Source organism: Lepus europaeus, chromosome 1 (genome assembly GCF_033115175.1).
Source record: "Lepus europaeus isolate LE1 chromosome 1, mLepTim1.pri, whole genome shotgun sequence".
NCBI classification, from domain to species: domain Eukaryota; kingdom Metazoa; phylum Chordata; class Mammalia; order Lagomorpha; family Leporidae; genus Lepus; species Lepus europaeus.
Genome location: NC_084827.1, coordinates 183871281 through 183897839, shown reverse-complemented (window position 1 = coordinate 183897839; position 26559 = coordinate 183871281). Strand labels below are relative to the sequence as shown.

The window sequence follows — 26559 nt, the reverse complement described above, 5'->3', positions numbered from 1 at the left end:
CAGCCCTCAGTTGCCACAGCCAGGAACCCACAGCACATGGCCCTCCCCAGGCCACAGGCTCCCAGCTCCGGGTCTCCCCACTGGCCTCTGCCACAGGAAGCTCCTCCCCCCAGCTCACTGCTGTCCCCTCTGTGTCCCCGGGGCTGGTGGCTCTGCCAAGAAAACAAGTGTGCCAGGCCACATAGGAGCCTGCAGCACTGGCACAATTCTAGGAAAACAAACAAGAGGCTGGGGCGGTTGGGCTGCTTGGGGCTGTGGGAGGTGACTCAGCAGAGCAGGGCTCCGTGCCCCTTCCTCCCAGGAGCCTTGGCTGAGCCCACGTGCTCAGAGGCACCTGGGACTGGGCAGCCTGTGTCGGATGTGCAGCCCAGGCATCCAGACGCGGGAAACCTGTGACCGTCCACTGGGCTAGCCTGGAGCCTCTCCACAACAGGGACAACATCCACGGGCGTGGGGGGGGGGGGGTGACCAGGTGGTCCAGGCCTCGAGGTGCGAGGTCAGAGGTCCCCAGTGGGGGCCTCCACAAGCCACATCCTAAAAGCAGTCCGACACAGTGGCGACTGTGGGCGCACAGGCAGGCAGTGGGCCCAGGAGCCAGGAGGAAGGCTCCAGCCGGCCCTGGAATTTTCCCCAAACTGGACGGTGAGCCAGGGACATGAAATGTGAAGTATTCGTGACCACACCCACCAGGGAAGGGAACCCGGGCAGGCTGTGCGGGCAGGAAGCAGCCCCAGGCTCAGCCGCCACCACTGCCAGACCTGGTCGGGACCCTCCAAGGCAGCTCAGCTCCGCCCCAGCCCTAGAGCACTCTCAAACGCACACCAGTCTCAAGGCATCACACCAGAGTGTCCCCACACAGGTAAGATGCAGGACCTGGGCCCGGTGCCCCCTGCCCATCCAGCAGGCAGCCAGACCCCCGCACAGTCTCAAGGCCTCTCTCACAGAACCCCACAGGCCTCAAAATCCTTGGGCCAGACCAGCAGAGAGGGTGTCGGGAGGGATGCTGCACGGCCAAGACGAGACTGACACACTGGCCTTAGGAGGTAAAACCCCCCGAATCCAAGGCAACTTCCTGCTATAGACACACACAGAACGGCTCCTTCTGCCGCCAAGGATCAGAACACCGGCATCGGGGCGCTGGCCTTACCTCTGCGAGCCGCCCAGCACGAACAGCATGCTGGCCTCAGGGCCTCCAGCCACGCCAGTGGGCACCACCACCCGGGGCCCTGCCTGGGCAGAGGCGGAAGGCAGGTGTGGCCACTGTGCGAGTGTGAACTTAAATCCCCTCCGCTCACCTGCCAGCTCAGGTGCGAGGCCACGCCTCCCTCCCAGGCTTAACTGTTCTGTCAAGAAGAACCGGACCTTCCCTCCTCCATCACCACACAGGGCCCTGGCTGCCGAGAGGTGCGTCCTGTGCCCGGGAGGACGCTGCCCACTGCAGACCGGCACAAAGCACCCTCGCTGCAGCATGGACCACATTCCGGAGGTTTCTTCTCACTCTTCTTAAGGTTGCTCCACAGGAGGTGCAAATAGGACCGTTTTTTAAATTCTGGAATGGAAAAGGGGTTTCCAAAGAGGATGTTTAAGCACAAAATAAATACAAATATTAGACTTAACTGCATCAAAGTTCATTTCTTTCTTCAGAAAATATACAAATGCGACTCTAAGACGAATGACCAACAGTCTGGACCCAACTTAAGTCCACACAAACAAAAGCTTTCTGCAAATCAGCAAGAAAAATACCAGCACCGCAGAACAGCGGGAACGCAGCCTGGTGACCCCGCCCAGGCCCAGCCAGCCCTGTGGGGGCCACCCGGCCGACCTGGGCCTGCCCCATGGCTGCCCTCACAAGACACCCCTCTGCACCCAAGTCCCACATTGGCCTGAGCCCGGGAGGCATGCCACGGATGCCTTCCTCACCCCGGGATCAGCCCTTGGCACCACAGCCCCCGTCCAGCTTGCCCAGAACGTCCAGTGCCACCAGAGGCCCTGGGCTCCTGGACTCTGGCTGGGCACTGCAGACCCCTCTTCTGGGCCCCAGGGCTGGCAGCAGCCCCAGGGGCTCCACCCAGGCACTCAGAGACCCCGCATTCCACTGCCCAGGGAAGGCAGAGGGCGTGCCCCACCCAACAGGAAACTCCGCTGCACCTCCAGCTCTCTGTGCAACACTACAGGCTCAGCCCTGAAACAGAACAGATGTCCCCGTGTCAGCTGGGTCCACCCCAGCACAGGTGGTAGGGCTGGGGGTAACCCGCACCTAAGGCCAAAAGCACCCGGGCTGGACTTCAGCTCCCTGGATCTGGAGCAGGAAGAAAAGCTGAGGTGGGCAGAACACACAATGCAATGTGACCCAAGCCCCTGGCCAGCCAGAATGGTCCTGTGGTCCGAGGGAGGCGGCCACCTGTGACAGGTGGTGTCTGAGCCTGCGTGAGACAGAGGTCTGCTGGGTGGATGGCAGCTGTGGAGCAGGTGTACACACCCCTGCCTGCAGAGCCACAGCCCAGAGGGCCAGCTGGAGGTCTCTCCCCTACCCCCGCCAGCTCCGGGTGCCCAGGGCTCTGCATCCATTCACACAGCCCTGTCCCTGTGCGAGGCATGGGACCTGGGCCCTATCAGGAGGGATGGGTCTTGGCCAGACCAAGACCAGCAGGGGGGCAGCCAGGGAAGGGGGCACCGCCCATGTCTGCTTCTCCAGCTGGCACTGCCTGGCTGGCCAGGGGGGCCCAGAGCAGTGTGGACAAAGGGTCCATTCTTGGGTCTTTCAGATCCCAGGGGCAGGGGTACAAGGGAAACTTCCTGTCCCCAGCAGGCAGATGGTGCCTGCCACTGGCTCTCCACTTTCAGCCAAACGAACAGCTGCTCCCGACAGTCACTACAGACATCCGGTCAGCCTGCATACCATCTGCCCCTCTGACCAACGGCTCCACAGCCACGATCCCGGAAAGTGGCTGCAGGAACTGCCCAGAAACAAAGGACATCATCTGACTTCCAGGCCACGTCCCACAGAACAACTGTTTGCACACAGGCTGGCCCAGGGCCAGCAGGGCTCAGGGCCACTCCAGCTCCACAGATGCCACAAGCCAGGAGCCCAGGGACGACCACAAACCTGCCACACCTGGTGGCAGACAAGCTCACTTGGCTTCAGCCACACCCCAGCCATCTCCAGGCTCACCCGCTCCCGCTGGCTGCAGGGTCCTGGGCAATCAGCAACAGGCAGGCCCTAGGGAGAGCCGCATGCCAAGGGACTCGAGTCACCTGGGAATCAGGATGGACCTGGAGAACCCAGAACAGTGTGGGACAGCCACCCCCAGGTCCCTGTGAGCAAATCCCTATAGTGTGGTGGTCTCTGGGCCCCACCCCCAAATCCTGACAGCTTCCCTGCCCCCCTGCCACACTTCCCCAGGCTGAGCCCACCAGGCCCACACCCTCCTCTGCCGCGTCCAGGCAGCTCCCACCCCAGCAATGGCGGCCACCTCTCTGCCCATTATGCAACGTCTTCTCATGTTGCAGCTTCTGCTAATCCAAGGGCCGCCCTCAGAGACACAGGCTCAGAGACGCAGGGCAGGGTGGCGTGGCCATCGCTAATGTGCATGAGGCTGTAGCCTGTAAGACTCTAGCTGCCTGGCCAGGGGCACCTGACCCTGTCCTGTGGCTACCAGGAAACCGTGTCCCCATGGGCACTGAGGCAGGTGACTTGTCTTGAGCAGACAGAAGGGCATGGTGGCTGCCTGGGAGCCACAGGGCTTCTCAGAGGTCCCTGCTGGTACTAGCAGAACTTTCTGGATGTGAGAAAGGCCCACCCCTGTGGGCTCTCCCTTGGGAGGCTTTGCTGGCCATGGCATATTCCACTGACTCCAAGATGTGCTGTTATTTGCAGAACAACAGCCAGGGAGGGGGCTAAGAAGCCACACGCAGCCCCTCCCCCATGTTGAACAAACAAGAAGCGAGCCATCGTGCTGCCAGGGACAGCCCTCAGCCTGTGAGCTCAGGAACCCGAGCAGTGACCAGCAGGGCAGTGAGCCCCAGCAGGAAGTGTCTGCCGTGCTGCTGCACCCGTCACAACAGCAGCTGCGCAGGGCAGGCACAGTCAGCGCTCCCTCCTCCTGGGATGGAAGCCCACACACCAGAGGCCTGGAGGAGGCCCCGCTCTCCCGGGACCAAGGGCAGAAGATGGACAGGACTCCTCCTCACTCTTGCCAGGAGCTCAACAGCCAGGGGCCAGTGTGCTCCCAGCAGAGAGGAAGGCCAGGCAGCTGTCCGGCAGGACTCGGGCTCTGTGGGATGCTGTGAGAGCCCAGGATGTACCCTGCTGTCACCCTGGCCTCATGGCGACCACAGGGATCACGGCCAAGGGCAGGGGGCCGCACCCAGCAGGGCAGTGTACCCGGGTCTGACAACAGAGGGACCCATCCAGGGAAGAGGGACAGTGGTAATGGCCACAGGTCTGCCCTTACGACCCAGCCAGGGAAGGGAGACAGCAGTCACAGCCACAGAACTGCTCCCAGGGACCCAGTCAGGCGTGGGGACAGTAGCCATGGCCAGAGGAGACTGAGTAAGCCCTCAGACCCACTCGCCCCCTGCTCCAGTGGCAGCCTCACAGCAGGGGGCAGCCTAGAGGTGTCCAGACCCACTGACCCTGCTGGGCCAGCATGAGAGGCTTCAAGTTGACCCTGACCCTTGCCCTCTGGTCATGATGAGGACCCACGAGGACCCCACCTGTCCACAGCCAGAGGCCCTCTTAGGGCAGCAGGGGTAGTAGTACACCTCGTCCTCGAAGACCCCTCTGGGGACCTTGCTCGGGCCCAAGAGCTGGTAGCTCGAGGGCTACCCCTCCTCCAGGGGTGAGCTCAGCTCCCACCATGATAGAGCAGACAGAGAGGGACAGGGTGGGGGCTGCGGGTCAGGCCCCGGGTCACAGATGGCGCCACATCCAGGCTTCGAGGGACTGTGCCACCCAGCACCCCACACCTGGCCATCACAAGACAACTTCTCTAGTGACGGAAGCAAGAACGCTGTGATCAATTCACATTTTTACTGGAAATTCGTAAGAGCCAGAAAGAGAAAGCGCACGTTCATCCTCCCAGACTGTCCAGGGGCAGCCAGCGAGGACGCCTGAGGCGGTGCGGCCAACATCCTGGCGGGCACACAGGGCAGACGGCTGCCTGCCCACCTGGCCTGTCCAGGAGGCAGGACCGGGGGTACTGGGGAAGCCTCTCGGGATGGCACAGCAGCCCTCGGAGGGTCCCAAGAGCCGGGATGCTTGGCCCCTCCCACTCCCGGCAGCAGGGCAGGGGCTCCCGTCAGGCCTGGGTGGGCAGCACCTTGTAGGGGTTCAGGATGCCCTTGGGGTCCAGCAGGGCCTTGAGCTGCTGCATGAGCTGCACAGCGGCGGGCGGCTTGCTGTAGCCAAGGACGTCCTTCTTCTTGAAGCCCAGGCCGTGCTCGGCGCTCACGCTGCCCCTCTGCTCAGCCGTCCACGCGTACACGTAGGGCTCCAGGGAGCTCAGGAGCGAGGCACTGAAGGCCTCCGCTGTCACGTTGAGGTGCAGGTTGCCATCCCCTGAGGGGCAGGGACACACGCGTCAGGCTGGGTGGGGCCCAAGACCCCTAGCAGGGCCCCTCTCCTGGAAGGGGGCTGTGCCCCTCCCCATGGTCTGAGCATCGGGCCCTGGGTCACAGGCGTGCTACCGGTGACCATGCCCCCCCATCACCACCAGACACTTCGCTGCCCCGCCTTCTCTCCCAAACCCACCTCCCCACTGCCCCTTTGAGCTCCCTCCAGCCACACGGCTACCTCCAAGGTGATCGGCCCACGGTTCTCACCTCCCAATGCCTCTGTCCTGACCTGCGGCCTGAGTTGCACCACACTGAAGACTCTCCAAGGCACCTCCACCCCATGGACACCACCGGGACCACCTGGCCAGCGCCCACCACGAAGAAACTCAGGCCCCCCAGCCACCTCTTCTCTGGCCCTGGCCCCCGAGCTGGGGCTCCAGGGCCCTGGCTCACACCCCACAAGCACCGCCTCTCTCAGGGACCCACGAAAGCCAGCTGGACTCCAGCCTGTGGAGAGTCAGGCAGGGCCAGCCTGGCCAGGGGTGGGGAGAGGGTGAGGACGTGGCAGAGATGAAGTGGCCGCAGACAGAACTGCGGGCACAGAGGCCTGGGAGCCGCGTTCGGGGTGCAGATAGTCCACAGCCCCGTAGAGCCAGCAAGGCCACACAGCTGGGCAGAGCGAGGACCTCGCCTACCCCAAGCACAGAGTGCACAGCCCGAGGGGTTGCACGGATGGAGCTTTGCAGGGAGGGCCCCAGGGGCCAGAGCAGGGACAGGGGCAGACTCTAGGATGAGAAGCAGACACGAAGCCCTGTCCATGTCCCGCCCCCACCCCATCTGCCAAGAGGGACAAAGGCTGGTCACCGAAGGCAAACCCAGGCCCCGGTCACGGCTGCACTGCCCAGCCCAGCCTGCCTTCGACCGTCAGGCTGTAGCCGCCCAGACAGCGGGGTCTGAAGATGCACTTCTCCAAGTCACTGCCACCTTTGTGGGAGGCCCCAGCACTCAGGCACCCCCCAAGAGGTGCGCCTTTCCTTGGCCTCGTGCTCTCTGGGGACTGGGGCCGTCCCAGCTGAGAGAACTGCGTGTCTTCCCCAGAAGAGCAAACCCAGGCCGGCGTGGTACAGCAGCTGACACAGGCACCACATATGGGCGCTGGCTCAAGTCCCAGCTGCTTCATGTCCGACCCAGCTCCTTGCTAATGCACCTGGGAAAGCAGCAGAAGATGGCCCAAGTACCTCTGCCTCTCTGTAACTCTGCCTTTCAAATAAATAAATAAATAATTTATTTAAAAAACAAAAAGAGCAAACCTAAGGGGCAAGCTGCCTTCCCGAGGGCCTCTGATCCAGGCCAGGACACCGCAGGGACCCCTGTTCACCCCAGGGTGGAGGGGCTGTGGAAGGAGATGCATTCTGAGGACTACCCTGCCATCCATGGCCACCAAGTGGCCCAAACAGGCTGCACCCAAGGACTTCCCCCTGCCTCAGTGGTCCCAAGGACACTGGGCTGAGAGTGATAGGGTTAAAGAGGGCGGCAGGCCAGCTCCTGGACCAGCAAACCATCTCCAGCCGAGCCTCAAACGGTGCACACAGGCAAAAACGCCAAAGTGCAAGCTGAGGCTGGAAGTGCCACACACGAGAAACAAGCCCAGGAAGGCTTTTGAAGGCAAAGGTTTTCTACATTTAAGGAAATGAGATTAAAAAATACAAAATAGATAATATGGTATTAAAAACTGGCCATGCAAACTTTTTAAATATCTGAATCAATATTCTTGAAAGATAACATCACTGACATGTAGAATCACTGAGCAGGCACAGAGCAAACAGACATTAGTGGGCTGAGGGCAAATCAAACAAAATCTCCTAGCACCAGAGTCAGCTGATGACAGCAGGCCAGAGGCCGGGAGCCCCAGTCACAGAGCAGAGGGAGCTGCAGGTGAAAGTGGACACCCTTCCCCAGGCCACCAGCAGGGGGCAGAGTGGAGGCTGGAACTGTTGAAATCTCTGGGGAAAAATGCTTGTAGCAGGGCTTGCATCATGGTACTGAGGCTTAAACCCGTACCCCACGTGAGTTAAACCCGTACCCCACGTGAGTTAAACCTGTATCCCACGTGAGTTAAACCCGTACCCCACGTGAGTTAAACCCGTATCCCACGTGAGTTAAACCCGTATCCCACGTGAGTTAAACCCGTACCCCACGTGAGTTAAACCCGTACCCCACGTGAGTTAAACCCATACCCCACGTGAGTTAAACCCGTATCCCACGTGAGTTAAACCTGTATCCCACGTGAGTTAAACCTGTATCCCACGTGAGTTAAACCTGTATCCCACGTGAGTTAAACCCATATTCCAGGTCAAGTCCCAGCTGCTCCACTCGCAATGTGCCTGGGAAAGCAGCAGACGCCGGTGCAACAGCTTCGACCCCTGTCACCCACGTGGGACTCCCAGATGGAGTTTCAGGCTCCTGGCTTCAACCTGGCGCAGCCCTGGACGTTGTGGCCATTTAGGGAGTGTCCCAGCAAATGGAAGATCTCTCTCCTGTCTCTCCCTCTCTCTGTAACTCTACCTTTCAAATAAATAATCAAGTATATCTTTAAAACAACAACAGCTTTGTAAGAATAAGGACATTTTCAGACAGCAAAATCTGAGCTTGGGGCCACCACTTTCCACACTAGGAAACCCCCAGGCTGGGGTTCAAGCAGCTGCTGTACGTCCAGCAGAAGACGGTGATGGTTGTAGGTGCCTGAACAATAGGCAGAGCTAAGGTACAGCCCACAGCAGGGACAGACACAGTCACAGGTCTGTGGCCCTTGCTTTGTGTACTGGTCAGGCAGGGGTCCCCAGAGAGGGAGAACCAACAGAACGGGCACGACACAGCTAGAGCTGCAGAGACAGACAGACACAGAGCAAGACCAACCCCTGGCTGTGACGCAGAGGCTCCCGGGACTGTGGCAGCCAGAAGTTCAGACCTGGGGATAGCGCGACAGGCAGGAGATGTTGCCGCTGGAGAACGAGGGCAGAATCCTCTGAGCTGCCACAGCCTCCACTGATGGGGCGAGGCCCAACATATCAGGGACCATGAGCCTTGCTCAAAGTCAGCTGACTGCCAGCGAAAGTCACCCCTAAAAATACCCCACATTAGGGCTGGTGTTTTGGTGCTTGCAACACTGGATCCCTCACTGGGGCATCAGTTCAAGTCCCAGCTCCTCTACTTCCAAGCCAGCTCCCTGCTAATGCACCTGGGAAGGCAGTGGAAGATGCCACCCACGTGGGAGACCAGGATGGAGCTCCAGGCTCCTGCGTCAGCCTGGCCCAGCCCTGGCTGCTGTCATCTGAGGAATGAACCAAAAGATGCAAAATCGATCGATCAATCTCTCTCTCTCTCTCTCTCTCTCTCCATTACTTTCTCTGTCACTCTGCCTTTCAAACAAACAACTCTCTAAGAAGAATCTTCACAGCAACATCCAGATGAGCGTTTGACCAACAGGAACTCAGCCGAGTCAACTTCACAGTTCCCACACCTCCTGTGCCGGAAGCCACGTCCTGAGACCAGCACCAAAGAACAGGACCACTCCCCACTCCGTAAAGGGAGAGAAATTAGGTGAGAGATACATCGGACAGAAGGTCCTGGTTGGAGAAAGAGGAACGCGTGAATTGGAAATAATGCAACCAGCAGATGGAAAATCATTCAGTCTCTCCCTCTCTCTCTCTGTAAATTTGCCTTTCAAATAAATAACTTTTTAAATAAAAAAAGAAACCTAAAAATGATAAAGAAAATAATGAAACAGAAATTAAACACACATACAACAGAAAGGACCAACAAAACCAAGCACTGGAGGACCTGCTTTGTGGCGCAGTAGCCTCTGCCTGCAACATCGGCATCCTTGTGGGCACCAGTTCAAGACCTGGCTGCTCCATTTCCAATCCAGCTCCCTGCTAATGCTCCTCGGAAAGCAGCGGAAGATGGCCCAAGTGCTTGGACCCCTGCACCCACATGGGAGACCCGGAGTTAGCTCCTGGCTCCTGGCTTCCCCAGCCCTAGCCATTGCAGTCATTCAGGGAATGAACCAGCAGATGGAAGATGTCTCTCTGTCTCTCTCTCTCTCTCTCTCTCTCTCTCTCTCTCTCTCTCTCCCCTCTCTCTCTCTCTCTCTCTCTCTCTCTCTCTCTCTGTAATTCTTTCAAGTAAAATAAATAAATCTTTTTTAAAGAATTATACTGTGGGGCTGCCACTGTGGCGTAGTGGGTTAAGCATCTACCTGCAGCACTGGCATCCCATATGGGTGCCAGTTTGAGTCCAGGCTGCTCCACTTCTGATCCAGCTCTCTGCTATGGCCTGGGAAAGCAGTGGAAGATGGCCCAAGTCCTGGGGCCCCCGCACCCACGTGGGAGACCTGGAAGAAGCTCTTGGCTCCTGGCTTCAGACTGTCTCAGCTCCAGCTACTGTGGTCATTTGGGGAGTGAACCAGCGGATGAAAGATCTCTCTCTCTACCCCTCTTTCTCTGCCTCTCTAACTCTACCTTTCAAATAAACAATTTTTAAAAAAAAGAAGTAACTTTTGGTGTCATCGGAGTTCTCAGTTTTCCGATAGGAATTTTGCCTTCTGTGTGGGTTTAAGAATCCTCATCCTGCCCCGAGGGCACAGGGATGGCGTCCTGGTCATGCCCTCACGCGAGTGTTCTTCCTGGCACAGGGTGAGTGACCTTTAACCATTAACGCAGCTGCCCTGAGGCACAATGGCTCCAAAGTCACAAAGTTCCTGCGCTGCCACAGTGGGGCCGCCTTCCAGCCCTCAGTCCTGCCCAAGCCACAGCCCAGGCCACTGCCACTCCTCTCTTGGGGGGTCTTGTTCCCAAGCCAATTCTTTCCTTCATTTTATAATGAAGCCACCATCTGCCATCCGTCAATCTCCCAAAAGTGTCCTCCCAAGCCTTGGCAACATTGGCCACAGCACTCACTGTCCCAAGCCTGGCCTTGTGCACACACAGCCATGGCCACGTCACTTCCTGTCCCAAGCCTGGCCTTGTGCACACACAGCCATGGCCACGTCACTTCCTGTCCCAAGCCTGGCTTTGTGCACACACAGCCATGGCCACGTCACTTCCTGTCTCAAGCCTGGCTCTGTGCACACAACAGCCATGGCCACGTCACTTCCTGTCCCAAGCCTGGCCTTGTGCACACACAGCCATGGCCACGTCACTTCCTGTCTCAAGCCTGGCTTTGTGTACACACAGCCATGGCCACGTCACTTCCTGTCCCAAGCCTGGCCTTGTGCACACACAGCCATGGCCACGTCACTTCCTGTCCCAAGCCTGGCCTTGTGCACACACAGCCATGGCCACGTCACTTCCTGTCCCAAGCCTGGCCTTGTGCACACACAGCCATGGCCACGTCACTTCCTGTCCCAAGCCTGGCCTTGTGCACACACAGCCATGGCCACGTCACTTCCTGTCCCAAGCCTGGCCTTGTGCACACAACAGCCATGGCCACGTCACTTCCTGTTCCAAGCCTGGCCTTGTGCACACAACAGCCATGGCCACGTCACTTCCTGTCCCAAGCCTGGCTTTGTGCACACACAGCCATGGCCACGTCACTTCCTGTCCCAAGCCTGGCCTTGTGCACACAACAGCCATGGCCACGTCACTTCCTGTCCCAAGCCTGGCCTTGTGCACACAACAGCCATGGCCACGTCACTTCCTGTCCCAAGCCTGGCTTTGTGTACACACAGCCATGGCCACGTCACTTCCTGTCTCAAGCCTGGCTTTGTGCACACACAGCCATGGCCACGTCACTTCCTGTCCCAAGCCTGGCCTTGTGCACACAACAGCCATGGCCACGTCACTTCCTGTCCCAAGCCTGGCTTTGTGTACACACAGCCATGGCCACGTCACTTCCTGTCCCAAGCCTGGCTTTGTGCACACACAGCCATGGCCACATCTGACTGTGCACACAAGGGCCGTGGCCACATCACTTCTTGTCCCAAGCCTGCTCTAAGCACGCACACGGGGGCCATGGCCATGTCACTTCCTGTCCCAAGCCTGGCTCTGGGCTTCGAGGGCCAGTGCCCTCGCCCCTGCATCCCCACGAAGCTCCCAGGACACCCACCAGCCGGGTGGCGTGCTCTGCCATTCACACCGCACCAGAACTACCCTGTGTGGAGCTCTTCTCCCAGCCCTGCTATGTCCAGGGGTAGGTATCCTGTGGGGGTCCGTGCTCACTCACCCAGGTGGCCATAGCCCACCACATTCTTGGCATTTGGACCAAGCCGGGCGCGCACGTCGATCACAATGTCGTAGAGCCGCTCCACGGGCAGCGAGAGGTCGTACTTATACACGTAGCCATCGCAGCTGAGCGCTTCTGTAATCCTCTCTCTCAGAGCCCAGAGCGTCTACAGAGAGCAGAGAATGAGACAGTCAGAACTCGGCGCCCTGGGCCCCGCCTCCCTGGGTGGCCGTGCAGAACCAGCCAGGGCCAGGGTGTGGAAGGCGCTGGTGGGGCACGGCTCTGCAGTTAGCATGGTTCTCCTTGGCTCTGGCTCTCACTGTAGAAATCTCTCAGGCCACAGGCCACTCCGCCCTCAGCCTTTGTGTCAGCCCTCCAGAGACCCCATCATCTGGGAAACCTCACAGTGAAATTCCTGGAAGATCCCAGATAAGTCCCCTTTTTTGTTCTTAACACACCCATAATGCCACACTCACACCTAGAAAATGAACACTGATTCTCCCACACAGGACCCAATGTCCCCAGCTCTCTCTTAGCCTTTACAAGTAGGTTGGGACAGTGGCCACTGAGGGCTCCTGTCGCCATGGCACCACACAGAGCTGCCCCTTCAGTTCCTCCCAGTGGCCTCCACAACTGCTCACCCTCCAGCCCAACCTTCAGTCATTCTGGAAGGTTCCAGAACACACAGGGACACAGCCCTCAGGGCCTTTGCACACCTGCACCGTGTCCACAGAGCCCGTCTCCACCGCCAGCCTGTCTGTCCAAACGCCCCTTAAGGACATCCGCCAGGCCCTCCCTGCCACTGTGCCCCCGAGGCACTGGGACTCCTAAGGTTTGATGAGCTTGCCAAGCACGGTCACTGCTGTCACCTGCTGGCAGGCCACCTGGTCCCCGTGGTGCAGACACCCAGCATCTATTTGGTGACAGAATGAATTGGGGGAGGAAGGACAGGCAGTGTCAGCCCCACCAGGGTCACATCTCAGACAAGCCCCTGTGTGGGCCTGAGCCCCAACACGGCACACGCATGAGGTCCACAGACTCTAGTGCGGGTAGGTGGGTCTCTGAACACAGCACACGTGTGAAGTCCACACACTCCAGGGCAGAGTAGGTGGGCATGAGCCCCAACACAGCACACACGTGAGGTCCACACACTCCAGGGCAGGATAGGTGGGTCTCTGAGCACAGTACACGCATGAAGTCCACACACTCCAGGGCAGGATAGGTGGGTCTCTGAACACAGTACACGCATGAAGTCCACACACTCCAGGGCAGAGTAGGTGGGCATGAGCCCCAACACAGCACACACGTGAGGTCCACACACTCCAGGGTGAGGTAGGTGGGTCTCTGAGCACAGTATACACATGAGGTCCACACACTCCAGGGCAGAGTAGGTGGGCATGAGCCCCAACACAGCACACACGTGAGGTCCACACACTCCAGGGTGAGGTAGGTGGGTCTCTGAGCACAGTATACACATGAGGTCCACACACTCCAGGGCAGGATAGGTGGGTCTCTGAGCACAGTACACGCATGAAGTCCACACACTCCAGGGCAGAGTAGGTGGGCATGAGCCCCAACACAGCACACACGTGAGGTCCACACACTCCAGGGTGAGGTAGGTGGGTCTCTGAACACAGTACACGCATGAAGTCCACACACTCCAGGGCGGGGTAGGTGGGCATGAGCCCCAACACAGCACACACGTGAGGTCCACACACTCCAGGGTGAGGTAGGTGGGTCTCTGAGCACAGTACACGCATGAAGTCCACACACTCCAGGGCAGAGTAGGTGGGCATGAGCCCCAACACAGCACACACGTGAGGTCCACACACTCCAGGGTGAGGTAGGTGGGTCTCTGAGCACAGTACATGCATGAAGTCCACACACTCCAGGGCGGGGTAGGTGGGCATGAGCCCCAACACAGCACACGCATGAGGTCCACACACTCCAGGGTGAGGTAGGTGGGTCTCTGAGCACAGTACACACATGAAGTCCACACACTCCAGGGCAGAGTAGGTGGGCATGAGCCCCAACACAGCACACACGTGAGGTCCACACACTCCAGGGCAGGATAGGTGGGTCTCTGAGCACAGTACACGCATGAAGTCCACATACTCCAGGGCGGGGTAGGTGGGCATGAGCCCCGACACAGCACACGTATGAAGTCCACACACTCCAGGGTGGGGTAGGTGGGTCTCTGAACACAGCACATGTGTGAAGTCCACACACTCCAGTGTGAGGTAGGTGGGTCTCTGAACACAGTATACACATGAGGTCCACACACTCCAGGGCAGGATAGGTGGGTCTCTGAGCACAGTACACGCATGAAGTCCACACACTCCAGGGCAGAGTAGGTGGGCATGAGCCCCAACACAGCACACACGTGAGGTCCACACACTCCAGGGTGAGGTAGGTGGGTCTCTGAGCACAGTACACGCATGAAGTCCACACACTCCAGGGCGGGGTAGGTGGGCATGAGCCCCAACACAGCACACGTATGAAGTCCACACACTCCAGGGTGGGGTAGGTGGGTCTCTGAACACAGCACATGTGTGAAGTCCACATACTCCAGGGCGGGGTAGGTGGGTCTCTGAGCACAGTACACGCATGAAGTCCACATACTCCAGGGCGGGGTAGGTGGGTCTCTGAGCACAGTACACACATGAAGTCCACATACTCCAGGGCGGGGTAGGTGGCATGAGCCCCAACACAGCACACGTGTGAGGTCTACACACTCCAGGGCGGGGTAGGTGGGTCTCTGAACACAGCACACATGTGAAGTCCACAGACTCAGGTACAGTCCATCTTCTACCCCAAGCTTCCACAGAAAAGCCCACCCAGAGCCGACCTCACGAGGGCACAGGGCTTCTCTCAGCAGAGCCCACCCCTGCCAGGTAGCAACTGTCTCCACATAGCCGTGCGCATGAATCAAACACAGGGAGCTCCACACATGACCAACGCTGGGTTTCACCCTCTTGCAAAAAAAAAAAAAAAAAAACAGGAGAACCAAGCACTCAGCACTCAGGCACGTGGCTCACAGGCCCCAGCACTCACGGCCTCCAGGGCCTCCTCGGGGAGCTCCCAGGGCTGGGGCTCGGAGATAATGCCAGCCAGAGCAGCAGGCCCTCAAACACGGATGCGAGGGAAGCAGGGGAGCAGACGCCGCCCGGCTGTCTCCTGTGCTGCGAGCCAGCTCTGGGGTTAACTTTGGACGGGACCAGGGAGGTGGCCTCTGGGGAACGGCACACTGCACAGAGGAGCACAGCTCCCCGCAGGGCCGCCGCACCACCGCCCCGCTCCCCACTCAGCAGGCACCGAGTCAGCTCCAGGAGGTCCTCGCCAGCCTGGCGGGCCGGCTCACCACGTGCCGAGAGAACAGACGAAGCCCTAAGCCTTTGCTCTCGTGGCCACGGGGGTCTGGCACTGTTGGTGACTGCAACAGAGCTGACCGAAAGGAGAGCCAGAGCGCACAAGGGCCTCTCAGTTGGTGGACAGTGACACTTACACCCCGTCCCCTGTGGCATTGCCCATGCCAGCTCCAGGGAGACACCAGGACACAGCCCTGGACCCAGCCAACACCCTGGCCTTGGGGAGCAGTCACCAAGTCACCCATAGCAGTGAGGTCCCAGCAACAGAGGATGCTGGGAGAAGCTGAGACAGGAAGTCGCTGCTCACACGATGGCTGAGGCAGGGCAGGCGTGCACAAGGTAACGTTTGTGACTGCTTATGTAACAGTCTAATCAACATAAAAGTTAATTCCAAAGAAAAAGATTTAATAACAAAGAAGGAAAACAGCCAGTGAGCCAGAAGACGAGGCACCAAGCCGGACAAAGCCTTCAGCTACACACACACACACACACACACACAGGTGCACACGCACACTCCCCTGCTGCCTCCTACCCCCTAGTGGCCACTATACACACTGCAGACAGAATAAGACAGGAATCCCCGAGAGTAGAGGCTGCCCACTACCCACACCAAAAAGAAGGTGACCGATAGCTGCCCACTGCCCATGCTCCAGGGAAGGCAACCGATGGTTGTCCATTTTGGCCTCCTGTGAAGGTCAGTGCCTTCTCAGCTAGAAACTTCTCCCCCAGAGATTGGCACTGTGATGTAGCTGGTAAAGCCACCACCTGGATGCTGGCATCCCATATGGGCACTAGTTCGGGTCCCAGCTGCTCTACTTCCAACTCAGCTCTCTGCTATGGCCTGTGAAAGCATTAGAAGATGGCCCAACTACTTGGACCCCTGCATCCATGTGGGAGACCCCAGATGAAGCTCCAGGGTCCTGGCATTGGCCTAGCCCAGCTCTGGTCATTGTGGTCATATGGGGAATGAACCAGTAGATGGAAGATCTCTCTGTATCTTTCTCTCTCTCTCTCTCTCTCTCTCTCTCTCAATCTCTCTCTCTAACTCTGCCATTTTTAATTATCTATTTTTTTCACCACTCTTTTTTTTTATATGACAGAGTTAGACGGTGAGAGAGAGACAGAGAGAAAGGTCTTCCTTCTGTTGTTTACCCCCTAAAGGGCCACTACAGCCGGTGCTGCGCCGATCCAAAGCCAGGAGCCAGGTGCTTCCTCCTGGTCTCCCACATGGGTGCAGGCACCCAAGCACTTGGGCCATCCTCCACTGCCTTCCCGGGCCACAGCAGAGAGCTGGACTGGAAGAGGAGCAACCGGGACTAGAACCAGGTGCCCATATGGGATGCTGGCGCTGCAGGCAGAGGATTAACCAAGTGAGCCACGGCGCCGGCCCCTACTCTGCCTTTCAAATAAATAAATCTAAAAAATATATTCTCCGGGCTGGCATTGTGGCACAGCAGGTTAAGCTGCCTCCTGCAGTGCCAGCTTTCCACATGGGCGCTGGTTCAAGTCCCAACTGCTCCACTTCCAACCTAGTTCCTTGAGAAAGCAGCAGAAAAATGGCCCAAGTGCTTAGGCCCCTGCACCCATGTGGGAGACCCAGATGAAGATCCAGGCTCCTGGCTTCCGACCTGCCCAGCTCTAACCATTGTGGCCATCTGGGAAGTAAACCAGCACATGGAAGATTGCGCTCTCTCTGCCTCTGCTTCTCCCTCTTTGTAACTCTGACTTTCAAACAAACAAATAAATCTTTAAGAAACATTCTCCCCAAGGCTCACATGGCTCCTGACCACCGACCCACACCCTTGCACTCCTCTGCCTCCCCATCCCCCACACAGGTCTGCGGGAGCTGGGCTGAGCTGCAGGCTCAGTGCCGGCCATGCAGATCTGTTCCCTACAGCTGGGGGTTGGGGATGTGGAAGGTAAGAGCTTTTAGACACTGAAGGAAATTATCTCAACGCTGAGAGCACGTCTTCCTTCCCAAGGAGCTGGGTCCTCTGAGCCCACTGTAGCTGACGTACACACCGTTCACATTTGCCAACATCCAGGTAAGGCCGAAGAACGAGAAGAAAGAGGAGGCCATGCAGCCCAGAGCACCTGGATCTTCCTCTGGTCAGTGGCCATGGTTCCGTCAGTCACCAGGCCGGAGCCCAGCACATGTTCCAGGAAGTGGCCCAGCTTCTCGGCATCGTGTCCTGCACCGGAGCCAGCGGTCTCGACCAGGACGTAGAATGGACTGTCTGGGAGGAGTGGGAAAGGTGGACGAGCAGTGGTTAGGTGGCCAGGGGTGGAAGCGGAGCTGCTCAGGTCACCCAGGTCCACAACTATGGCCTCCTGCTGCCAACAGAGGTCCAGGTGCCCACAGGGTAGGTGCCTCTCTGAGTAAGTCTTCTGGGGTTGGGGCTGTGACACAGTGGGGGACGCCACAGCCCATGGCACAGTGCCAGTCACAGTCCCAGCTCCTCTGCTTCCAATCTAGCTCCCTGCTAACGTGCCTGGGAGGCAGGCTGGGCCCCTGCCACCCACGTGGGAGACTCAGATGGACTCCTGCTGGGCCTAGCCCAGCCCTGGATGTTGTGGCCATTAGGAGAATAAACCAAGATATCTCTCCTTTCTGTGTCTCTCCCTCTCTGTCACTCTGCCTTTGAAATAAATAAATAAATCTTTAAAAAAAATAGTAAGTCTTCAATTGCAAGAGAAATCACATTTCCAAGAAAACACTCAACAGTCTTGAGGGTAACTCCAAAAAGTCCCCTCCCTCCACCCTCACTTTCACTGCTGGTGCCCAGGACAGGTGTGCCCAGCAGCTGGGCCTCTGGGGCTTCTCTCCCAGTAGACCCCACAGCCATGGCAGAGGCTGCCGGACAAGGGTACGGGCTGCGATGGTCCCAAACACTGGCTATGAAAGTCATGCTCTCTATCACAAGGGTCTATTTTTTTAATTTGAAAAAATGGAAATATGCATTACCCATTGAGGAAAATTTTAAACTTGCATTTCTTAAAGCTACTGTGAAGTTTTTACATTTACTTCAGTCAATAAATGAGAATTTATAGAGTGGCACTGTTCTGTCTCTGAACATTACATTAAGGTTTCTTTTAGAAAAATCTAACAAGTTCATCCTACAAGAGAGAACACAAGGGGCCAGCACTGTGGCGCCCTGGCCTGAAGCGCCGGCATCCCATATGGGAGTCGGTTCAAGACCCAGCTACTCCACTTCTGATCCAGCTCTCTGCTGTGGCCTGGGAAAGCAGCAGAAGATGGCCCAAATCCTTGGGCCCCTGCACCCACGTGGGAGACCCAGAAGAAGCTCCTGGCTCCTGGCTTCGGATCAGCGCAGCTCCGGCCATTGCGGCCAACTGGGGAGTGAACCATCGGATGGACCTCTCTCTCACCCCCTCTCTCTGCCTCCTTATCTCTCTGTATAACTCTGACTTTCAAATAAATAAATAAATAAATCTTAAAAAAAAGAAAGAAAGAACAAATGAGAACACAAGTGTTTTCCAGACTGGTGGTTTTCCATGCAGATGTGGACGCTCCCATGGGTCACACAGAACAGGTTTTCAGAACATTACTGGCTCTTTCTCCCATTACAGAAGTAAAACATGATAATAGAAAGATTTGGAAAGCAAAGGGAGACTCTCCCATAATATTTCAGCCCAGTTCCTTCCTGTCTCTGCCACGTGAGGGGACTTGAGTAACCACAAGGTTGCCGCAGGGGCAGCTTTACCAGGGGGCAGTGGCCTCCCTGTGTGGCACCAGGGTCCTCCATCCCCCCAGGGACCCTCCCGCTGCCCAGGAAGTGCCCCCCAGAACCTCTGAGAGGGTCCACACGAAGGGGCAGGGGCTGCAGGGGCTCCTACCTTGTACCGGGCTGGCCAGGCCAAGGTGCTGCCCAACCAGCTTCATGCACTGAGCATCCATGAACTCGAAGGCAGACAGGATCTCGCCCAGCATCCCCCTGCAGGTGCTGAGGGTCTGCAAGACCTCAGCAAAGCCTGGGCAGCCTGCAAAGGGCCAGTGGGTCAGATGATGCCCAGGAAAGGACGATGGGACCCAGAGCCCTGCCCACAGCCCCAGGCTCCCCTGCAAAGAGGCAATGCAGACCCAATGTGCGCGGGTGAACTCAGCAGCCGTGGGGAGCAGTGACAGTGACCAATGGCCGTCCACCCCCCAGGAAAGTGACCAATGGTTGCCCACTGCCAGGGCCCCAAGGGAAGCAATCGATGTGTCTCAGCCAGTGTGTCCACCCCTCCTCCACATCAACAGCGAAAAGGCCCGGAGAAGCAGAGCAGCTACACCCCCACACTGACAGGCTGGAGGAAGCCTACCCAGGAACGCCACATTCACAGCCTTGGGCTTGGGTGGACACAAGATGGACACGGCAGTGATGACCCCCAGCGTGCCTTCTGACCCAATGAAGAGCTGCTTCAGGTCGTAGCCCGTGTTGTCCTTCCTCAGGGTGGTCAGGCAGTCCAGGACAGTGCCGTCCACCAGCACCTGGCAGGGGAGTCACCGGCTCTGTGCATGGGCAGGCTGCCCCAGAGGAGACCAGCCGTGTCCACTCCCACCTCTCAGGGCTCCCTAAGGAAGGGCCCACCACGAGCCCCCAGCCCTATGTTGGTTCAGGATGGAGTAGGCCCAGGAGTGGAGCCAGCCTGAAGTTGCCCAAAAAGCCTAAAGAAAGAAGTTCAAGACCCCTCTCCCTGACACCCCCACACACATCCACCCAACCAGGGCCTGGCCAGCCGCTCCAGAAAAGCCAGCGGAAGTAGGGAGCACACCTGGGTGTGGGGAGGGTTGCAGGGGCACACCTGGGAGGGAGGCAGGGGGTACACAGGGGCGGGAGCGGGGAAGACATCAGAGACCCTCACTGCCCCAGGATCCCCCTCCTCCGGCCCCACCCACAGAGGCCCCTGCTCCTGTGCTGTAAGTCCGTCTGCATCCTGTAGCTGGGCTTCCTGACGGAGCAGTTAACAACACAGATCAGCAGCCAGCTTGGAAACAGCACTGGTGTAACGTGGCTTCTATCTCCTCTGTCCACTTGAGCAAATGAGACAGAAGGCCCTGCCCTTTAGAAACCATGAGATGTTAGGACCAACATTGTGGCATAGCAGGTTAGGCTGCCACCTGCAACACAGAAATCTCATATGGGCACCAGTTCAAACCCAGCTGTTCCACTTTTGACCCAACTCCTTGTTAATACTCCTGGGAAAGCAGTAAAGGATGCCCCAAGCCTTAGGGCCCCTCCACCCACGTGGGAGACCTGGATGAGGCTCCTGGCTCCTGGCTTCAGCCTGGCCCTGCCCTGGGCATTGTGGCCATCCAGTGGATGGAAGATCTCTTTTTCTGTCTCTCCCTCTCTCTCTGTAATCTTCCTTCCAAATAAATAAATAAATCTTTAAAAAAGAAAGGAAATCAATCAAATCAAATAAACAAGAAACTGAGAGGTGGCACTCAGGGCCACTCCCGGCACGTCTGGGTCATGCAGACTCACCAGACAGGCTGTGGAAACCGATGATCTGGTTCATGAGGGCAGTGGACAGGATGACCTCATCAAAGACGGGGACACTGCCCCCCACCATGCCTGTGTTGCCCCCCTGTGGGTTCACCCCCTGAGGGGCCAGGGAGCTGGACTCCGTCTGGAAGGGAGCTGGCCCTGGGTAGGTTTCCACTGGACCTGGCCCAGGCAGTGTCACTATGTGTCAAAGAGTCCCCTTGGAGGCAGTGCCTCCTGGGAAGCCAGAGCAGGCCGCCTGAGCACAGGGGTGTGCCCAACCCACACGTCCCGAGGGGCTCTCACCCACCAGGTGGGCTCATGCACCGGGGCCGCCCCGGGACTGAAGCCAGGACCCTCCGGTGCAGGCTCTGCTCACAACTAGCGCCTCCGCTCACCACCTCCAGGCCCAGCACGGTCCCACGCAGCGAGCCGTAACGCAGAAACCGCAGGCCGCCTGCGTTGGTTGCCACATTCCCTCCAATGTGGCAGCTGCCCTTGGCTCCCAAGTCCAGCGGCATGATGAAGTCTCGCGCCTCCACGTACTGGCTCAGCTCCTCCAGGACGCAGCCCGCCTGGCACACCAGGATCCCTGCGGGAGCAGCCACAGCCACCAGGGCCCATCTGAGCAAGAACTCGCCCTGCCTGCAAACCATCCAGAAGAAACATCCTGCCACACAGCCATGGCCAAGGGAAAGAGGTGTCCTCTGTCACCCTGCCCCAGGGCAAAACACCAGGCCTGAAGTTACTGTTACGGCTATAGCGAGGGAGAAGAAAAACTGGTGAGGCAGAAATAGAGAATCACACATGTGCGTGCACACACAGAACAAAGACCGCTATGAAGCGGCAGCTCTCAACTGGGGGAGGTTCTGCCCCCAACCCCAGGCAACGTCACAATGTCTGGACACTCCGGCCTCGGGTGGGTGGAAGCCAGAGGCCCCAACCACAGCAGTGGGGAGCCTGCCCCAAGGCAGAGGCTGGGTCACGCACAGGACCTCGTGCACCCCAGGAGGGGCACCACAGCCGTGAAGAGTCAGCTGGGCAAACACACACTGCGGGCCGTGGTGGGGCGGTTTCCCCAGCCCCATCCTCTCCATTCCCGGCACGTCTGGGTCATGCAGACTCACCAGACACGCTGTGGAAACTGATGATCTGGTTCATGAGGGCAGTGGACAGGATGACCTCATCAAAGACGGGGACACTGCCCCCCACCATGCCTGTGTTGCCCCCCTGTGGGTTCACAGCCAGGTTCCTCTCATGGCAGTGCCTGGATGTATGCAGAAAGAGGTGTCAGGCCCTAGCTTCCACCCCCACACCACCACCCTCAGGGGACACCCACAGGGTTGTGCTGTCCCCCAAAACCTAATTTCCCTTATTGGTCTTCCCTCCACCTGCCCGGCTGCCCCGTCCACATCTCGACAAGGGGTGCTGAGGAAGGCCAGATGTCTGGCTCAGAACTGCACAAGGTCAGGACAGGGGTTGGTGTAGCAGCCAAGACGCCTCTTGGAACATCCACATCCTATCTCAGAGTGCCTGGGTCCTACGCCCAGCTCCACCCCTGACTCTAGCTCCTGCTTGCACGCCCTGGGAGGCAGCAGTGACGGCCCAAGAGCTCGAGTCTCTGCCACCCACGTGGGAGACCTGGAAGGAGTTCCAGGCTCCTGGTTTCGCACAGTTCAGCTCTGATTATTGTGGGCATTTAGGGAGTGAACCTGAGGATGGAAAGGCTCGCTCTGTTTCTTTCCCTACCTTTCAAATAAATAAAAATAAATAATTTCTAAATAAAATAAAGTTGTGCACAAGGAGACAGAACCTGACATCTTCCCCAAATCAGGAATGAGGCCCCCACCTCTGAGGGAAGGGCCCACAGGGGTCCGCTAACCCCAAACCCCACTGACCCCACTGCTCCTCAGCCTTTGGTCCCCAGCCCTCAGCACGGCAGGCTTCGTGCTGTCACCAGACAGGCTGTGAGGGACAGCACCTGCAGAGGACACAGACACGGCAGGAGGGCAGGTTCCGTGCCTCCCGTTACCTGAGGATGCGGGACACCTCCTCTGTCGTCCGTGGCCTCAGCAGCACCTGGCTGCTGCCTGACAGGAAAAGTCCTCGTTAGCAACAGGCGAGACACTGCCTGCCCCAAACACTGCTCTGTGAGCCAGGTGAGCCCCACACCACAGTCACCAGCAGGCCCACAAACGCCCAAGTGCAAGAGCGAGATGTCAAAACCAGGTCCCTGGGGCCGGCGCTGTTTCACAGTGGGTTAACGCCCTGGCCTGAAGCGCCAGCATCCCATATGGGAGCGGTTCTAGTCCTGGCTGCTCCTCTTCTGATCTGTTATGGCCTGGGAAAGCAGCAGAAGAGGGCCTAAGTGCTTGGGCCCCTGCAGCCACGTGGGAGACCCGGAGGAGGCTCCTGGCTTCAGATTGGCACAGCTCCGGCCGTTGCTGCCAATTGGGGAGTGAACCATCGGATGGACCAGGTTCCCAGGGCTGGTGTTGTGGCGTAGGGGGTAAAGCCACACCTTTGACTCCAGCATCCCACATGGGCACTGGTTCCAATCCCGGCTGCTCCAATTCCAAGCTAACTCCCTGTTGATGCGCCTGGGAAAGCAGCAGATGGCCCAAGTGCTTGGGTCCCTGAACCCATGTGGGAGACCTAGAAGAAGCTCTTGGCTCCAGGCTTTGGTCTGACCCAACCCTAGCTGTTGCGGCCATCTGGGGAAGTGAACCAGCCGGTGAAAGATCTGTCTCTCCCTTTTTCTCTGTAACCATGCCTTTCAAATAAATACAAATCTTAAAAAAATTTGCCCTGGCCAGAAGGGTACAGCATTTGGCAGTTGGTGCCTGGGCCCTGGGGCAGCTGTGCACTGACCAGCTGGCATTGGAGATGCCCCTCTCTTCCCACTCAGTAATGGTAGGGTTGACTTGGATGCCAGTGAGCCCATGTCTGCCAAGCTTCTCGATGCAGTTACTATGTCTCCCTCTGAGACTACAGAAGTCTCCCACCCCACTTAAAGGTGCACTTCAACTAAAATCCGACAGGGGCCTCAACCTTCAACTCTTTTTTTTTTTTAATTAATTAATTAATTTTTTTGACAGGCAGAGTGGACAGTGAGAGAGGGAGACAGGGAGAAAGGTCTTCCTTTACCGTTGGTTCACCCTCCAATGGCTGCCATGGCCGGCGCACTGCGGCTGGCACACCGCGCTGATCCGAAGGCAGGAGCCAGGTGCTTCTCCCGGTCTCCCATGCAGGTGCAGGGCCCAAGGACTTGGGCCATCCTCCACTGCACTGCCAGGCCACAGCAGAGAGCTGGACTGGAAGAGGGGCAACCGGGATAGAATCCGGTGCCCTGACCGGGACTAGAACCCAGTGTGCCGGCGCCACAGGCGGAGGATTAGCCTAGTGAGCCGCGGCACCGGCCAACTTTCAACTCTTGAGCAGACACCAGGCTGAGCCCTCACCAGGCTCAGGGTGGCAGCAAGGGCAGGAGGCCCATCACACAGGCACACGTAGAGCACACAGCTCTCCTGGCAAAGATACTGCCCACAGACAGGAGCCTCAGGGAGGAGTCTGGAGAATGGCCAGTTCCTGCCTGGGCAGGTCAGAGGTGCAGTGGGACCTAATCATAGCTCCCTCCCAACTCCTGGAAACCCAGGGAGAGGCCCCTTGCCCACCAGACAGCAGCCACATAGCCTCTGGGCCAGCTGGGAGCACAGAGCCCACGCCCTCCTCCACCATCCTCCAGCTCAGCATCCCTGACTGGACCGATCTTCATCTTGAAGGGGTGGGCACTAAGTTGTGTCTGCCTAGAGGCACCCAGGCAGCAACACTGAGCAAGGACTGGGGCCTACCTGAGCCTGGGCGGACATCTACTGCCCTGGCCTCCAAGAACATGCATGTAACCCATGGGCCCCATGCCCAGCAACGGGCTCCCATGAGGCCAGCATCACCCCTAGGCCCTGGCTTAGTGGCAGGATGGGGTAGGCACTCCTGTACAGTGAGAATGGCCCGGTGACTCCCAGGGGCCCTGGTACCCCAACATCCAAGCCTAGAGCCCAGTTCAGCTTGCTCAGGACTTTGTGCCATTTTTACAAGCACTGTGTTTGATTGTGTGGTCTGGAGCCACAGTTCCCAAAGACCTTCCAGACTGTGGTACACCCTGCTCCCCATAGTAGCTGAGCCAGCTCGACCCCCAGACCTGTGCCATTTTGTGGTAAACTGTTAGTGACTGCACCTCTTCTCTCTCCCACTACTAGAGCAAGAACACCAAGCTGACTTTTTAAATTGTGCGGCAGCTGGGTTATAGTATCTCCCGATCATTTCAGAGAGGACGTGGGGCACTGTCGTCCCTAAGAGAGACTGTGGGACCTCAGCAGCTGAGAAATACCTGGTGTGTGCAGCCTCGTGTGCCAGTGGGAGACTGTGGGAGAGAGGGGCCGGCAGCAGCTACTCCCAACTTTGCAGCCTGCCCTAGTGAGCTACACAGGGGCCCCCAAGAGGCACAACCACCTCCTGAGCCCCAGAACTTGAGAATGTGTCCATTTTGGAAAAGGGATTATACGGATGCAAGTTACGGCTCTGGAGAGGAGGTCATCCTGGATCAGGACCTTCGTGAGATGGAGAAGGGGAGGCATGTGGAAATGGAGAGAGGAGGGACTGAACCTCAAGCCCAGGAATGCCTGAGCCCAGCCAAGGCTGGACCGGTCAGGAAGGCCCCTCCCCGATTTCAGGCTTTTGGCCTCCAGGACTGAGAGAATAAACTGTTGTTTGAAACCCGTGCTCGTGGCCACCAGTTAACAGGAGCGAAGCTGTCGCACGCCCCCTCACCGGAGCGGATGTCACACCTGCAGGTCCCGTGCTCAGAACACTGTCACCCAGCCGCAGAGCATCCGCAGGGCGCTCACGGGACTCCAGGCCCTCTCCCACCCACTACTCCGGCCCCAGCAGACCCGTTCACCTCGGACCATCCTCAGCCAGTCCACGTTGAAAGCCTGCAGCTCGTCTGGGTCTGTGACCACCCTGCCCGGGACGATGCGTTCAAAGGCGGCCAGGTCCTGCTCAGACACCGCCGAGAACGGCAGCCGCTGCACGGCGTAGCGCTGCGGGGTCAGCGTCAGCTCAGGGGCGCCCGAGGCGGAGCAGCAGCCCCTGCCCGCCTCGTGAGGGCTGCGGGGGCGCGGGCTCCGCTCCCCGGGGGCCCAGAGCACGCGGGCTGCCAGCCAGCGTCGTGGAGAGGCCCGGAGGAGCCGGGACGCCAGGCAGGCCGCCATCCTGTCCTAGGAGAGGAGGGAAGCGGATGCGGGTCTGGAAGGCGCAGGCCCCGCGGAGGCGCCGGGCACTCGACCAAGGTCCAGGGCGCTGGCGGAGCCCTGCGGGTCCCAGCTCCGCGCTCACGCCGCCTCCTTCGGAGCGAAGCGGGGGCTGAGGCCCGCACTGCGTCGCCCCACCTGGCTTTGTTTTCCCGCAGGCGGGGACACCCGCCCGCGCCCACCGGGAGCAGGTGGAATCGGTCAGCCCGGGAGGAGCAGCCCGCGGGCCGGGCCGGACGCTCGCTCAGGGCCGCGGGGCTCGGCTGGACGCCCCCCCACCAGGGCTGTGCACGGGGCGGGCACCCCAGCCCCGCAGGTCACACCGCAGGGCTGGGCCGCTGCGGCCGCCGCGGGGCAGCGGGGCTCCTGGCCCTCGAGGGGGTTAGGTGCGTCCCTCCCCCAGGCTCGTCCTCGAGGGGCCCTCGGGCGCGCGCAAGGCCCGCACGACCGCGTGACGAGCCGCGGGCCTGCCGCAGCTCCCGGCCCCCATGACCGCGCCCCGCGCTCTCCGCCCCGGCCCCCACAGCCCAGGCCGCAGCCCCGCGCCCCGAAGGCCGCGCGCACGCACCACGTCCGCGTCCCCCTCACGGCCCCCGCGCCGCCGAGCCCGAA

The 26559-nt window shown here is 58.9% G+C and overlaps 2 protein-coding genes across 4 annotated transcripts in view; both read right to left on the bottom strand.

Annotated features, from left to right (window-relative positions):
- GAL3ST2 (galactose-3-O-sulfotransferase 2) overlaps nt 1-1382 on the bottom strand; it is an 11479-nt gene extending 10097 nt beyond the window's left edge. The window contains exon 1 of the mRNA XM_062194526.1: nt 1296-1382. The gene's annotated coding sequence lies outside the window, so the exon portion shown is untranslated. The remainder of the gene's footprint in view (nt 1-1295) is intronic.
- D2HGDH (D-2-hydroxyglutarate dehydrogenase) lies at nt 1258-26559 on the bottom strand. Of its 3 annotated transcripts, XM_062194481.1 has the most exons (11): nt 26516-26559; nt 25596-25914; nt 22671-22728; nt 21766-21905; nt 21037-21230; nt 19473-19641; nt 19005-19148; nt 17241-17383; nt 11779-11944; nt 5322-5560; nt 1258-1549 (listed from the first exon to the last, which is right to left on the bottom strand). In XM_062194481.1, exons 2-11 carry the CDS (start codon nt 25906-25908, stop codon nt 1376-1378), a joined length of 1740 nt encoding a protein of 579 aa, XP_062050465.1. In that variant the 5' UTR covers nt 25909-25914; nt 26516-26559; the 3' UTR covers nt 1258-1375. The 3 variants fall into 3 exon arrangements, with proteins under 3 accessions (XP_062050465.1, XP_062050484.1, XP_062050475.1); XM_062194500.1 differs by lacking the exon at nt 25596-25914 and having other exon boundaries at nt 26516-26534; XM_062194491.1 differs by lacking the exon at nt 1258-1549 and having other exon boundaries at nt 5019-5560.

Coding starts and splice junctions, on each gene's coding strand:
- D2HGDH (XM_062194481.1), bottom strand. CDS start 25,908: ATGGCGGCCTGCCTGGCGTCCCGGCTCCTCCGGGCCTCTCCACGACGC. Junction 19,642..21,036: donor CCGTGCTGGGCCTGGAGGTG/GTGAGCGGAGGC, acceptor CTCCCCTGCCAG/GTGCTGGTGGACGGCACTGT. Junction 1,550..5,321: donor GCATCCTGAACCCCTACAAG/GTGCTGCCCACC, acceptor TTTCCATTCCAG/AATTTAAAAAACGGTCCTAT.